The sequence below is a fragment of the Spizellomyces punctatus genome (assembly GCF_000182565.1).
Source record: "Spizellomyces punctatus DAOM BR117 chromosome Unknown supercont1.9, whole genome shotgun sequence".
Classification (NCBI taxonomy): domain Eukaryota; kingdom Fungi; phylum Chytridiomycota; class Chytridiomycetes; order Spizellomycetales; family Spizellomycetaceae; genus Spizellomyces; species Spizellomyces punctatus.
The window spans coordinates 351,373-364,813 of NW_015971545.1; the positions used below are offsets into that span (position 1 = coordinate 351,373).

A 13,441-nucleotide genomic window follows, 5' to 3' on the forward strand; every position below is an offset into this window, starting at 1 on the left:
CTGGCGAGCAACTTGTTCAATAGCGTCGGTGGCCGTGCACAGTATCATCTGGGTCGTGAACCAAGATGCAGATGAAGCGGACCCCACAGATCCGGTACCGACCTGGTAATTGACGTCCCAACACCCCCGCTCGGAGCGCCGGTGCGTTGGCTCTTCAAAGGGGGGATGTAACGACGAGGACGTCTTCGAGAGATCGCGAGTAAGCCCAAATCGGACGCGGGAAGCACGAATCGCGTGACCAACTCCACCGATTGGGTTACCGCGACCGAAAAAACCGGTTCGGAGAATGGCAATTGGCGCATTAGATTTCAGCGTGCCTCGTACAACCTGTGGAGGCCCGAGCCAGTGCGGAAAAGGAAGAGATCGGTACCGCCACCAATAAATCAGTTGCGGTGCAGCGACACCCATTAGTTTAGTTTAGTTTAACAGTTTATCCAAGAATCTTGTATAAAAAGGATGTATTCAATAAAATAAGTCGGGGGCAGAAGCCGTAGCGACAAAAAATCCCCATAACTCGCTTCTCAACTCCAATCTTAGGTTAACAGGAACCTAACAGAGCGCTTCAACGGCCTGATCACCCGTACCGAAGCCTCTAAATCCTGCTCGGTTCACAACTAACCGACTCTCCTTGCCTCTCGCCCTCAAGTCGCTACCGACGCCCAAAGAAAGGATTTGGAGACTACGATTCCTAGTACGGACACCCACACAACCTGCTAGGAGACCCAAGTTGTCTTTACTGTAGTCTACCAACAAAAAATCCGTTACAAATGCCACCAGTTGCAGGTTGGCGTAAGAATCAAAGATAACAGGATCTTCGGAGCTCCACATCAAGAATTTCTCATGCTCGTCGAGCCTTATCCAGGCAAGGAGGATCAAACGAGGGGTACCGTCTTCTCGGACTTTTCGCAGGATTCGATCCTTGTCAGCTTTGGCTGCGGCAGCAATGTAGAGGTGGTGGGAACTCCACACGACTGCGTAGGGGTCATTCCCGAGGTGCCCGGCGCCTCGCTTCGGTTCTTTGGCAAAGAAGCTGAGCGCGCGGGGGTTGTTGCCCATCATCAGAGCCACTTGCGGGGTGCCCCAGATGATGGCTATGTTGTCCCAGACTTGGTCCCAGCCCTGCGTGGGCGTGCGGGGGTCCTCTTCCTTAGTCTCCGTGACCTCGGAAAGAGGTGCAGTCATCAAAATTGTTGATTCCGAGTGCTTGGGTGAATGAAAGAATCCGATGGTGTGGAATCCTTGATTAGCGGCGGCTGTCCTTTCCAGTTCCGAAGCCGAAAAAAGAGTCTCGGTGGTAGCAGACGTCAAGTCCAGCTCCACTATGTAAGACTTCTTGGACTCCTGTTTGGGTTTCCAACCTGCGGGCGTGGGTGCTCCATATGGTCCTTTCTTTCCATCTTCAGGATCTTTTCAGTTCGGGTTCTGCCAGCAGAAAACGTTCCAATGCTTTTTCTGACAGAATTTGCAGGGTGCTGGTGGTTCCTTGTTGGGGTCCGGAACCATCTTCTGAGGACCGTTGCGACCCTTTTTGGGGTTTCTGGTTTTATGTTGAGCCGTCTGCTTAGGGCCTTTGTCAGTTCCGGTCTTTTGTGACTTCTTCTGAGCTTCAGCAGCACCGCTGTAGCAAGGGTCTCGTTTTCTGGTGTCATCAGAGCCGAAATAAAGGCGCAGGAAGTCTTTTAATTTGGTCAGGTTCGTGACGTTACAGGATTTGACCATGATTTGGATGTCGCTGGGCAATTGTTCAACTATTAGGTCGAAATGCTGGTCAGCGGGACATTCTATGTTTGCCCGGTCACCGTATGCGAGGCGCCAGAGATGAGTTTTGTGGTCAATGAATGTGAGAAAGCTGCAAAATTCTTTGGGGTTTGCGTGGCAGCGCACATATTCGGTTTTGCGCTTGGACTCAGTTAGGGGATCTCGGAACTCTCGAAGCAGTTCTTCTTTCCACCTTTTCCAGGTCCATGAGCGAGTTTCCTGGGCTTCCAGAGTGTAAAACCAAGCATCGGCAGGGGTTTTCTCAGCTATCATGGCTGGTAGGAGCTGTACCATCCTGGCATCTGACGTTGCGCTAATGTTTTGAAGAAGTTGGACTTTGTTGAGCCATTCTTCAACGTCTTGGTTTCTTTTGCCCGTAAACTCGGGTACATCCTTTGCTTTCAAGGAATCGACCTTGGTGTCGCTGGCCCACGGGGCCGCTGGCACTTGGATTGGAGGCACCGGACCTGAAAAACTTGGTTCGGTATGCTCCCTTGGTGTGTCTGATGTTTCCCATGGGGTTGCGGACCATTCTCTTGTAGCTCGTGCTATGAGAGGTAGTTCAGGCAGCGGGCGATGCGCTAGGGCTTCTAAGGCTCGTGTGAGGTGCTCATCCGCCGCTGTCTGACGTTTGGAAAGCCTATGAAGCTGTTCCATAAGATTTTGAGTTGCCAACTGCATTGCAGCAGTCGAGCGGGCCATGTCTTCTTTTAACGCTGCCACTTCAGAGGCCATCGTGGCCAAGTTAGGGGCTTCCGGTTCGATGGAAGTGGTCCCTGAACGCCTTGGGCATGTTGCGGGAGGGACTTCGACGTCCTCCGCAGGACCCTGACTATGAGTCTGGATCACAGGTGAGCGGCCTTGCGTTGGAGAGCGTTCGACCGGCATCATTCTCGGTTTCATGAAGTCTGTTTCCGAAATGAGAGAAAAGGTTTCTGAGTAGCTACCTGAGCGGATCTCGGTTTGCGCAAGAGTTTCAGTATGACCGAATAAGGTTTTCAGCTGAATTTGAGAGGGGAAGGCAGTTCATCGCGCTTCTCCACCATGTAATGGATTTTTTGTTGGTAGACTATGGTAAAGACAACTTGGGTCTCCTAGCAGGTTGTGTGGGTGTCCGTACTAGGAATCGTAGTCTCCAAATCCTTTCTTTGGGCGTCGGTAGCGACTTGAGGGCGAGAGGCAAGGAGAGTCGGTTAGTTGTGAACCGAGCAGGATTTAGAGGCTTCAGTGCGGGTGATCAGGCCGTTGAAGCGCTCTGTTAGGTTCCTGTTAACCTAGGATTGGGGTTGAGAAGCTAGTTGTGGGGATTTTTTTGTCGCTATGGCTTCTGGCCACCAACTTATTTTATTGAATTCCTCTTTTTATACAAGAATATGCTACGGTAACATCTACACTAGTTTCTGTAGCCTTCATTAGGGTGGCGGCGTCCGATCTTCCCATCTCGGACCATCGCCATGATCGATCATGGCTGCGTAATGTATCCTTCACGCTGCGCTGGTGTAGCCCAGAACCGAGCTTGATCTTAGGGGTTTCGAAGCTTAGGTTACAATTGCGGAAACCTCAATCATGGTCACCTGATGCCTTTGAGCGAACCGGTTTATCAGAGTCGTTCACTACATCATCGTGGAATGTGTTTTGAAGGCTCGATCACGACAGATGGTACCTCGGTGTCAGTTTACTTGAAACATCCTGAAGCTGACAAGTATGGAAAGCGCAGCGGCGGAGGGAAAAAGTCAGCAAACACAATGGAGGCAGAGGTTAAAGTGCAATATGTGGAGAAAAACTTACCTGCTTGTCGAGTAGCAGAGAATGTTGTTGTTATCGACCCAAACAAGTGTGACATTCTCTACTGCCAAGACAGCATTGGTATGACATTTCGCTACACCTCCAACCAGCAAGCCATGGAGACAGGTAGCCGTTGACAGCAAAAGGAACGACAGCAGATGAAGAAGGGGGAAATTGACCTCATAGAATCACATATCCCTAGCCACAAAACAATGAACCTCATGGATTTTACTCGCTACCTTCTCATTCGCTGTGCTGATTCGGATCGTTGCAAGGAATTCTACTCACATCCTGCCCACACGCGGTGGAAGTGGCACTCCTTCATCAATCAGCAGCGAAGTGAATCAGACCTCATAAGTGCCATGCACAACAAATACAGTGAAAACTTTACCATTGTGATGGGTGATTGGAGCGATGCCGGTCGAACTGCCAGATTTCAGACCTCATCAAAGACAAAAGGTTGGCACACCATCTTTAAGCGGAACAGGATCAACTGCTTCCTTCTTGATGAGTACAAGACCTCATCTGTCTGCCCTCACTGTTCATCCGATGACTTCCTTGAAAAAGGCTTCAAAACACGACCTCATTCAAGACCTTGGTGACGAAGAGAAGGCAAGGTTGAAAAAGTCCATGGATTGCTGGGTTGTACCAACCCTAACTGTTTGCAGCAAGACTGGACATCGGGAATGCGCTACTGGAACAGGGACACACTGAGCACCTGCAATATGCTGATGATCGTGCAATCAATGTTGGATGGACATGGTAGACCAGAGGTGTTCAGCAGGAGTGTTCCAGCCGTAGCCTAGATTGGTTAGATTAGCTTTTCCGAACCGGTTATCGCCGGTTCAATCCCTGGTGCGGGTGCTAGTGCCAATACCCATCGGCTCCGCACTAACAATGATGATTGTGAACATACGATATGACTACAGATTTAAATATATTGGCAGAGGAACGTCTTAGGGTTACCTGTTTGTCCTGTCCGCCTTTGAAGAACACTGCGCTCCGTTTGTTTCTTGCATGGGTTTTTTTGAAACGTTTTTGCATTGGATAACAAAGATGCGATACAGTAGAACATTGGGAACGATGGGTTCAGACATTTTGGCGTAAAGGACGTTTGCACAATGTAGGTTTAGGTCAAACCCCCACATATTGGGATTCGGATAAGAATGTTGGTTTGGGGAAAGAGTTTGAACACATTGGGAAGAATAAAAAAACAAGAGTAATCCTTCATCTTTACAAACACAAAAAAGCCTTTTATTTACAAACCGGCAATCGGATACGTATTTCACAACGGTATACACCTTTTTTTCCTATATACAAGCCAGTTGACTTGTGAATTTCCATACGAGTTTCGACTTGGGTTTCGTTTGCCAAACTCTTAGTTTGGGTTACTTTTACTTTGCGGCTTTCTTCGCTCCACCTGGCGCGGGTGCTGCATTCTTCTGTGCCTTCTGGGAGTGCTACGGCCGGTAATTTCTTCCCTACGATTTTTTCTTTTCCGAGCTTCGACCCTTGAGGGGATGGAGCCTACCAAGGCGAGGACAACAAACAATGTGTGTAAATGCTTGAAAAGTAGCAGGTCATTCCTAAAGTCCTAGTCTTGTTTTCGTTTGTTGGTCAAGTTTTTGCAGTTGAATGAATGAAAGAAAGGATGTTATCTGCGTCGTTGTCTTTGTTTTGTCTTGGTTTGGGGTTTACGAGATACATGCTTTCCCAATACACATTTTTTTTGTTTTACATACAAGCCAGTCGAGTTTCGACATGGGCTTTTTCCCGTCGTTTGCTGAACTCTTTCAAGTGGGTTTGACCGGCGTTTATTTCTTTGCAGATAAAAGCGGTACGGCTTTATTTACAATGGTTTCAGAGGCCAGTACGGTCTTCTTTGTAGGCGTTAGGACTGTGAAGTGGTTTGATATATCTTGCCAACAAATCCCAAGTCTACCCTGCGTAGACAACGCAGAGGCTGTTAAACTGGGCTTGCGATATGCATTGTCTTTGAGCCATATCTGGAATAAACGATACATGACGAATCCCATTCGAAACTCCAACCATGATTTAAATGCATTTTTGCATAGTCTTTCTTTGAAGCATTCAGATGGAGGGAATGCATTTTAATGTGGGGAGTGTGATAAAATGCCCAGAATTCTTTGTTTATTTACATTCACAGATACTGACCCTCCCAATACATATTTTTGTGTTTCTATATACAAGCTAGTCCATTTCAAAGAATTTACAAAAGAGCTTAGACATGACCTTTTTCATCGTTGCTATACTCTGTCTGGATGTCCCGAATTTCTTTCCCTCATTTACACTATATACACTTTACTCTTTTTGTTTTTTTACCAAGCCGAAAGAGTCCATAGAGGAATTCACAAAAGTCTGGACATGGCACATTGATCATTTTTTCGGATTACCAACGCCGCCGGGTCGGGTAGGAGTAACAGGCCTGCCTGCCCCATTCTGAGGAGGAGGGCTCGGATATTTGTTAACTTTAACGGGAACTCTCTCGCCTTTTGGTAAGTTCGTTTTGGGGAGCACGGGCGGCTTTGGAGGGCGACCGATGGTCCCGGGAGTAACGTCAATGGCTGGCTTGGGTTTCGGCGGTGGGGCTTGCGGGGATGGAGCGGCCAGAGCTGACACGGCTAGCAAGGCGAGAACGACGAACAAGAATGCGTAGATGTTTGACAAGTAGCGGGCCATTTTTTGAGTAGTTGGATTTTGGTTTTCGTTTGTTGGAACTATCGAGTGTTTACTGATGATGAATGAATGGGGGGGAGTGTTATCCTGGTCGTCTTTTTATGCACATTGTCAGGCATAGAATACTTTACTATAGTCACTATTCGGGTCGCGGCATGCCGGTACCTGTTACATAATATTCCACACCCTGTTTTTTGTTGTATTCTGTACAGTGCTATCAACACCAGTTCTCATGTTCCGATAGGCTCTCTTGCAACATGTAAATGACATGAACAAATGCTGGTTACAAATCAATCCACTCTGTTTTTTGATAGCATTTGGCATACGCATACAAAATGCTATGAAAAAGATTACAGATGAGACGTGCGCTTTTGGTTTGTGATTTAAGATGGTGCGGGTGCGCATTAGCAAGCGAGTTCTTGTCTCTGTTTTGGGGTCATTGGGAGACGGGCTCGGGGTGCAATTTGAGAACGGCTCAACTTGAACAAAGAGATCATCAGAACGAGTTTCCAAAACCTGACATTGAAACGTTCCATTAAAGCACCAGTTGAAGCAACCCGCTTGCCAAAAAACAACCAATACAAAACCAAAAAGAACGCTTTTACGCAAGCACTCATCAACCCCTCTCGCAACATTATCCATCGGCGCATTCATCCCATCAACCAACAGAAAATATCTGTAAACAAGATAAAAAAAATATTTTCATAGAGACAATAATGATAAAAAGCCCTAGTTCATGTACAAAGATTGCCTCACCGCCTCAGCCATAGAAAAACCCGACCAGGGTTTTCCAAAAGCAGGGGATGCGTAATAAACAAAAGAAAGGGTTGGGTGTTGTAAAAGCGGAAAGCAACTGGCATGTACATGAAATCAACGTAAATAAAAAAAAGAGAAATGGAGAAAGCAATGTCAGTAGTAAAGTATTCTTGAATACAAGACTGGCTTATTGCCCCCATTTCTGTTTACATTTTACCATTCTATTTTACATTTTGGGGCTGTTATTTAAGACGCAAACTATATATCGCAAACTATGCAAATGACAAACATTATCTCATCTCGTTTGTTTGTTCATTTTCTATATTCCTGTAATATCCACATTAATAACACCCCATACTTTTGGAATATCCGTTTCCGTTTGACTTGAAAAAAGGCACTCGAATAAGACATCACTAATGTGCAAGACATATCCTCAAAGTCCTGAACGAAAAGGTGCCATCTCTCGTCGGATGAGATGCGTGTTGGCGGATCCTCACCATTGACACATACGTTCCCATCTCAAAATCAAATCGTTGAAAAGTTTATAACATTCATATTAGGCATCATAAATACAAAAAAAAAAAGATAAACACCTTTTCCGCTAAACAAAAAACAAGCCCACATTTTCTTGTACATTTCTCACGATTCCTGACACTTGTTTTTCGCCCTCAACTTTTCAACACCACACCAAATCCACGACCACAACGATAAACACAGCGGACTCGTTGACCGATTCCACACAATACGGTAGTCACTAGCGCGCAAGATAAATCAATGACCATCACCACCGTCACCAAATTGCCAAAAAAAAAAAAAAACCACCGCACACGGCCAACTCCATAGTTCTCGCAAAATCATTCGAGTCCGAAACCATCACCCCCGGAAAAAAACACCATCAACAAGCTCTTCACTCGCCATCCCCGCTGGATCCTCACCCATCATTCGCCCCACCATCATGACATCCTCCATTCCTTGTCCGTATCCATAGCCGTAGCCTCCATACACGTTATACGTATTGACATTGTACGAGGGGGGACGCGAGATGCCGTACGAGGCGTATTGGTGCTCGTAGGGGGGATAGTAGGGTTGGGAGGTGTTGGAGTGGGTGCGCGTCATGGCGGGCACCGCACCCATGCCCGGTCCCATGCCCGGGGGTCCCATTCCGGGTCCCATCGCGGCGGGTCCCATGCCGGGTACTGCCATCGGTGCTGGTGGTGCTGGTGGTGCTATGGGAGGTGCTTGGTCTTGCGAATGAGCGGAATGTGTGGGAGTCAAGGGCGTCTTTTCAGTCAACTGAAGCTCCGTCAACTGCTTCAACAAGACATCCAAGTCCACACCAGGTGGAATCGTCCCGGCTTTGGTCTGCATTTCCAAAAATTGCGCCAAAACAGTCTTGAGCATTTCGGGCGGGAGCGACGAAGGCTTGACGTTTTGCGGGGGTGTAGTTGGGGGATAGTCCATCATGAAATCGTCGTCTGAATCTCGACGGGGCCGCTTGCCGGATTTGGGCTTTGGAAACGTCGACAAGGAGGGCGCTGATGTGCCGTAATTCGTGGTGGGTTCCTGGCTGGCGGCTCTAGAGTGGATCGCCGGGTTGTATACGGTCGTGGGCACGATATGGGATGGGCTGCGCTGCATTGGTGTAGTACTTGTTGTAAATGACGGTGCAGACGTGGAAAGGACATTGGGGTGTGCCATGGGCGAACACGTCGTCAAGACCCCGCTTGTGTTGGTCCCCGCAATCGCGGGTTGATGTACGGTAGACATCGTAGCCATGGGACGGTGATGCGGGCGGGATGCAATGGGGGCTTTGGCAACCGGTGCACTGGATTGTTGTTGCTCTTTTCCCTTTTCCTTTTTAGGTCCCCTGTTGCGTTTGCGAATGACATCGCTCTTCATGGAGATAGGACGCACGACGCCGTGTAGTTTGTAAAAAAGGCCACAGGCGTTGCAGAGAGGGTCGCCATTGGCATCGCGGCGCCAAAGAGGCGTCTTGTTGGTGCCGCAGTTGGAACAAGCAGATGGCGGTACATACGACGATAATGACGACGAAGCTTGTGAGGAACTGCGCCGGCTGTTGCTGGCCGATTTGATTTTCCGCACGGGTTTGACGGTGGACGTGCTGCTTGTAGAAGCGACCGAAGACGAAAACTCGACGCCTGAATCGGGCGGCGGCGTTCCCGCCATGCTTGAATGCGGATTGTCGATGAGCGAAACAGTGGGCAGTGATCCACTTGCCCAGGAGGTTATGGGGGGCGATGAAGCGACATCGCCCGGTGGGAAATAAAGCTGTTCACCCGGGCCACCCAGAGTCCGATTGTCCCGGCTCACACTCGAGTGAGCATCGCTAATGTTTCCTGCGTGCGCGAGCAAGTCTGCGGCCTTGAGCGAGGCAGAAAGAGGACTTGTAGAAAGGGAGGGATGGTTGGGAACGGGTTGTTTGATGAATGGATCATCCATAGTAGTAGTTGTAGTAGGATCAGTAGTAACAAATCCAAACGGATCCCATGAATCGTCATCGAGTGTAAAGAAAGATTCAAGATACGAATGCTCCAGTTGCTTGCGCTCTCGTAAGAGTGACATGTGCATGAGCCTCCATGTCATATTCTCCAATCTCGCTCCATTGGGCAGAGCGTCCCGAGCGCGAGTACATAGTTTCCATACAGAGTGAGAATCCGCAGATGTTCTAGCACCCCGTATGAGCCACGAGAGTAGATTGTCCCCCTCCAGTTTGACCAACGTGTCTGTAAGCGATAGTGAGTTGAGTGTGAGTGAAAATGAGAGGAATGAGTGAAAACACTTACTAATAGAGTAGAGATGTGTGCGTGTGTGTGGGGAAAGAACTAGAGTTGCGTGTGCGTGTATGAATAGTCCAAATGACTTGCGTGCGTGAAAAGTTGTCGTTGTCCGTAAGTGTCCGTAGATGGTCGCTTGCGGGAGGAAGATTGAAATCACTCTCTCCTTACACACAAATGAACGATGATCCCCCAGACCAAAAATCCCGTTGTCCTTCCTTTACGCCAATAATGTCTGCGTGGGAATATCCTTGCCCCCAACCCCCCCTTCGCTCTCACGTGAGCTCAATTCATGACTAAGCATGTAGATTCCCGACACATTCCGCACAGATAACTTATCTTTTCATCTAGAATGAATTAGTATTCCATACTAGTTCAACACTGCCATTTGCATTTTCAACAGCACGCTTGTCCGAGCGGTCTAAGGAGCTGGTCTCAAGTTCCAGTCTCGAAAGAGGCGTGAGTTCGAATCTCACAGCGTGCACTTGCCGGCATCGTGAGAACTATTTTTACTTCTATTCCGTACATGTTGCAGGATGCTGAACATTCCTTTTGGCCGTTAGAGTTGATATTTCCATGGTAGATCTCATATCATTGTGTGACGAGAGGGAAACACTCGCATTACGGCAGTCCCCTGGCTTGCTTGCTAGTGCCTCTGGTGTGGTCAATTGAGATATCCTTCAATGTGCCAATGTCAAGTGCAGGTCCAGGTCGTATATTCACGGACATATATATATCAACGCTACAATGAACAAACGTTGACAAGTATATCACACATCGGCACACCCGGTTCCCAACCCCCGACCAAGTTTCAAAAACCGTTGCCGTGCATTCAAAGCCCCCAAACGCATTCCCACCGCCAAAAGTAAAAAAATCTAGGATCTTTTTACTTTTTTCCAGACTTTTTGGCCTCTGCCTGTTGCGCCTTGAGCACCCGCTTCACAATCTTTTGTTCCTCAATCAAAAAGGCACGGACAATGCTGCAATGAAGTTTGGCTTAGCTAGAATTCATGACATGACAAGAAAAAACAGTACACACCGAGAGCGGACGCAGATACCGCATCGGCTACCACCATAAGGCCGGGTGACGGACTTTTGACGGCGAGAAAGGCGGGAGTACTGGGTGGGGCGGAGAGCAGGGATCTAACAAAAATCATCAATACAAAAGGTCAGATTGTGGATTCCTCATGAGATGCACGCGACATGCTGTTCCCCGCTCCCCAAGAATTCCAATTTGTTGCATTGTCCTCCCGTTCGGTTTGTTTTTGTCATCCCCCATTTGCCCACCAGCTGTCCTATCCCAATCCAAACAACAAGTGTCGTCTCCGTCCATCGCCAATCCCATTTCAGACATTGGATGCTCACCCCTGAAAGGACGCTGCCGCAATCACCGCACTTGGGAGCCGACGCCTTCTTGACAATGTGAAGGACGGCCAACTTTCCACCTAAACGTTAAACCATGAGTTTACACATAGCCACTCCACACATTCGAAATGTTCACGACAAAACGCACCAGGCGTCTTGATGACCCGGGTCTTGTTGGACTTGGTGTTGTAGGACAACCGACGGCGGTACGTCACGCGCTGGACCATGTTGACTTTTACGAATGAAAGGATCAGAGGTTAGCTTCCAGGTCTGGCTTCCAATGTTTTTGCGACCCCTCCATCCATCCATCCATTCGTTTACATCCATCCATCCATCCTACATAAGTCTCATCTTCTCGCATCTCCAATCCTACGTTTGCATTTCGTTGATGCCCTTTCTCAAAAACCCACCTAAGTGTCGTTTAGGCCGTGGCAAGCTTTACTGGGAAAGGAAAAAGGAAGGAATCCTTCAAAAGACTGCAAGTGTGTGGGAATTCCCACGTTGGAATATCACGTGATAGTGGGAACGGAGTTATAAATTTATTATCGCACGTTCTCGGATTTACAATCCATCTTCCTCCTCCTCCTTCCTTGGCATTGTTCGTTGTGAGCGTCCCCCTCATCCCTTCCGATAAGGTTGCAGACTCCAATGAGATCCCCTCAACGCCGCTCGTCAGAGGCCCGTATCAATGGGGCAGTTCTGGTGGACTCTAGTTCGTCAGCATCCTTGGAAGGAGTCCCACCAGCAAGAGAACAAGACACAGTTCGTCAACGTGTACGGACAAGGTCCGGTGAGCAAGTTGAACTCTTAGAGCAGGTGGAACAGGCCAATGGAACAAAGACGTCTTCCTCCCGATTGACTCTCAAATATGAGGAACTGATGCCTTGGCAGATGGTGAGATAAGATAGCTTTAGGAGGCCTTCCAGGCACGTTTTCTTCTTGAAGCATCCTGAACTCTACTCCAACACTGTATTGTATAACAGTACCGTTAACCCTTTTCCTCATTCAAATTATCATAGGACAACTTTTACATCCGTAGTGGATACAGACGCCTTCAGAACTCGTACAAGGGCTGCATGAGATCTCTCTTCTACCTTCACAATGAAACCGGCAACATTTTCTCTCATTTTCTGGGAGCCCTAGGATTTGTCGCCTCCTTTTTTGTGACCTACGGATATGCAATCGAGGGAGTGGATACCGTTACATACGCGGATCAGACTGTGATAGCCGTATTTTTGTTCTCAGCGGTGGCGTGCCTTGGACTGTCAGCCTTCTTCCATACCTGCATATGTCATTCCCAGGATGTTTGCATTATGTGGAATAAAGCGGATTACGTAGGGATTGTCTTATTGATCTGGTATGGTCTGTCCGTTTGGGTCGGTCTTTTGCTGTTGTTCACCGTTTGTCTGGGATCACCATTAGCGGATCTACGGTACCCACGATATATTATGCGTTTTACTGTCATGATACCCTTAAAAGGATTTATCTCGCCATGACTACTCTCTTTGGAATCCTCACGGTGCGTTGTTGATTTGGAGTGGTATTCGCTTGGAAAGAAGTATTGTACTTTACCTGATGTTGATTGTTGCCGGTAGCTCTTTATGTGTTTATCGTCAAGATTCGCAACACCAGAATATCGATTCATTCGAACTGGAAACTTTGTTGCACTAGGGTTGTCTGGAGTGATACCCTTGCTGCATTCAATAAATCTGTATGGGGTAGGTACGCAATTACTTTCAACCATACACATTGTCTCTGATAACCTTGCCCCGATAGTTCAACTTTGTGTCCGGATCGCTGGCCTTTTGGAATCTTGTCATCATGGCCGCGCTCTATTTGGCGGGAGCCGTTATTTATGCGAGCAGAATACCAGAGCGATGGTACCCGGGCCGCTTTGACATTTGGGTAAGGGACCCAAGTCACTATCGTGCTGTTGTTATCAGTTGCTCATATTGTATACCTTATAGGGTCACTCACATCAAATATTCCATGTTCTGGTCGTATCGGCGGCTACGGTCCATTATTTTGGGGTCATGTCAGACTTTCGCTTCTGGCATGCGGAGAACCCGCACTGCTCCGTGCCAACAGATCAACTTGTTGCGCGGTTCAGCCATTAAAGTTTATTATATACGAGTATTATAGGTACAGAGATTTTGTGGAGCGAAAACAGCGGACCTTTTATTGGGTCGCTGTTTTGTGACAGAAAAGATCTTGTATTAATTTAGAGTAGAAAATACATTGGAAATGCGCGTTTAATCTCCAAGATGTCAGTGATTCCATAGTGC

At 47.9% G+C, this 13,441-nt stretch overlaps 5 protein-coding genes and 1 non-coding gene across 6 annotated transcripts; 2 read left to right on the forward strand and 4 right to left on the reverse strand.

Moving 5' to 3' along the window:
- Nucleotides 1-549: 549 nt before the first annotated feature.
- On the reverse strand, nt 550-2,646 carry SPPG_09282 (uncharacterized protein; the record flags this gene model as incomplete). The annotated part of the gene is made up of 2 exons (XM_016757440.1): nt 550-1,397; nt 1,458-2,646. 2 exons carry the CDS (start codon nt 2,644-2,646, stop codon nt 550-552), a joined length of 2,037 nt encoding a protein of 678 aa, XP_016607274.1.
- A 3,294-nt stretch (nt 2,647-5,940) lies between these two features.
- SPPG_05491 (uncharacterized protein) lies at nt 5,941-6,243 on the reverse strand (the record flags this gene model as incomplete). Its single annotated transcript, XM_016753699.1, has 1 exon — nt 5,941-6,243. The coding sequence occupies one exon, from the start codon at nt 6,241-6,243 to the stop codon at nt 5,941-5,943; it is 303 nt and encodes a 100-aa protein (XP_016607275.1).
- A 948-nt stretch (nt 6,244-7,191) lies between these two features.
- SPPG_05492 (uncharacterized protein) lies at nt 7,192-10,011 on the reverse strand. Its single transcript, XM_016753700.1, has 2 exons — nt 9,801-10,011; nt 7,192-9,740 (listed from the first exon to the last, which is right to left on the reverse strand). The coding sequence occupies exon 2, from the start codon at nt 9,598-9,600 to the stop codon at nt 7,870-7,872; it is 1,731 nt and encodes a 576-aa protein (XP_016607276.1). The 5' UTR covers nt 9,601-9,740; nt 9,801-10,011; the 3' UTR covers nt 7,192-7,869.
- Nucleotides 10,012-10,193: 182 nt separating this feature from the next.
- Nucleotides 10,194-10,275, forward strand: SPPG_10117. The gene has a single exon. It is a non-coding gene; the product is annotated as a tRNA-Leu (tRNA).
- A 215-nt stretch (nt 10,276-10,490) lies between these two features.
- SPPG_05493 (uncharacterized protein) lies at nt 10,491-11,641 on the reverse strand. Its single transcript, XM_016753701.1, has 5 exons — nt 11,567-11,641; nt 11,305-11,388; nt 11,157-11,236; nt 10,831-10,934; nt 10,491-10,771 (listed from the first exon to the last, which is right to left on the reverse strand). The coding sequence occupies exons 2-5, from the start codon at nt 11,381-11,383 to the stop codon at nt 10,678-10,680; spliced, it is 357 nt and encodes a 118-aa protein (XP_016607277.1). The 5' UTR covers nt 11,384-11,388; nt 11,567-11,641; the 3' UTR covers nt 10,491-10,677.
- Nucleotides 11,642-11,804: 163 nt separating this feature from the next.
- Nucleotides 11,805-13,273, forward strand: SPPG_05494 (hemolysin III family channel protein; the record flags this gene model as incomplete). Its single annotated transcript, XM_016753702.1, has 6 exons — nt 11,805-12,050; nt 12,176-12,513; nt 12,579-12,675; nt 12,752-12,874; nt 12,933-13,061; nt 13,124-13,273. 6 exons carry the CDS (start codon nt 11,805-11,807, stop codon nt 13,271-13,273), a joined length of 1,083 nt encoding a protein of 360 aa, XP_016607278.1.
- Nucleotides 13,274-13,441: the final 168 nt, after the last annotated feature.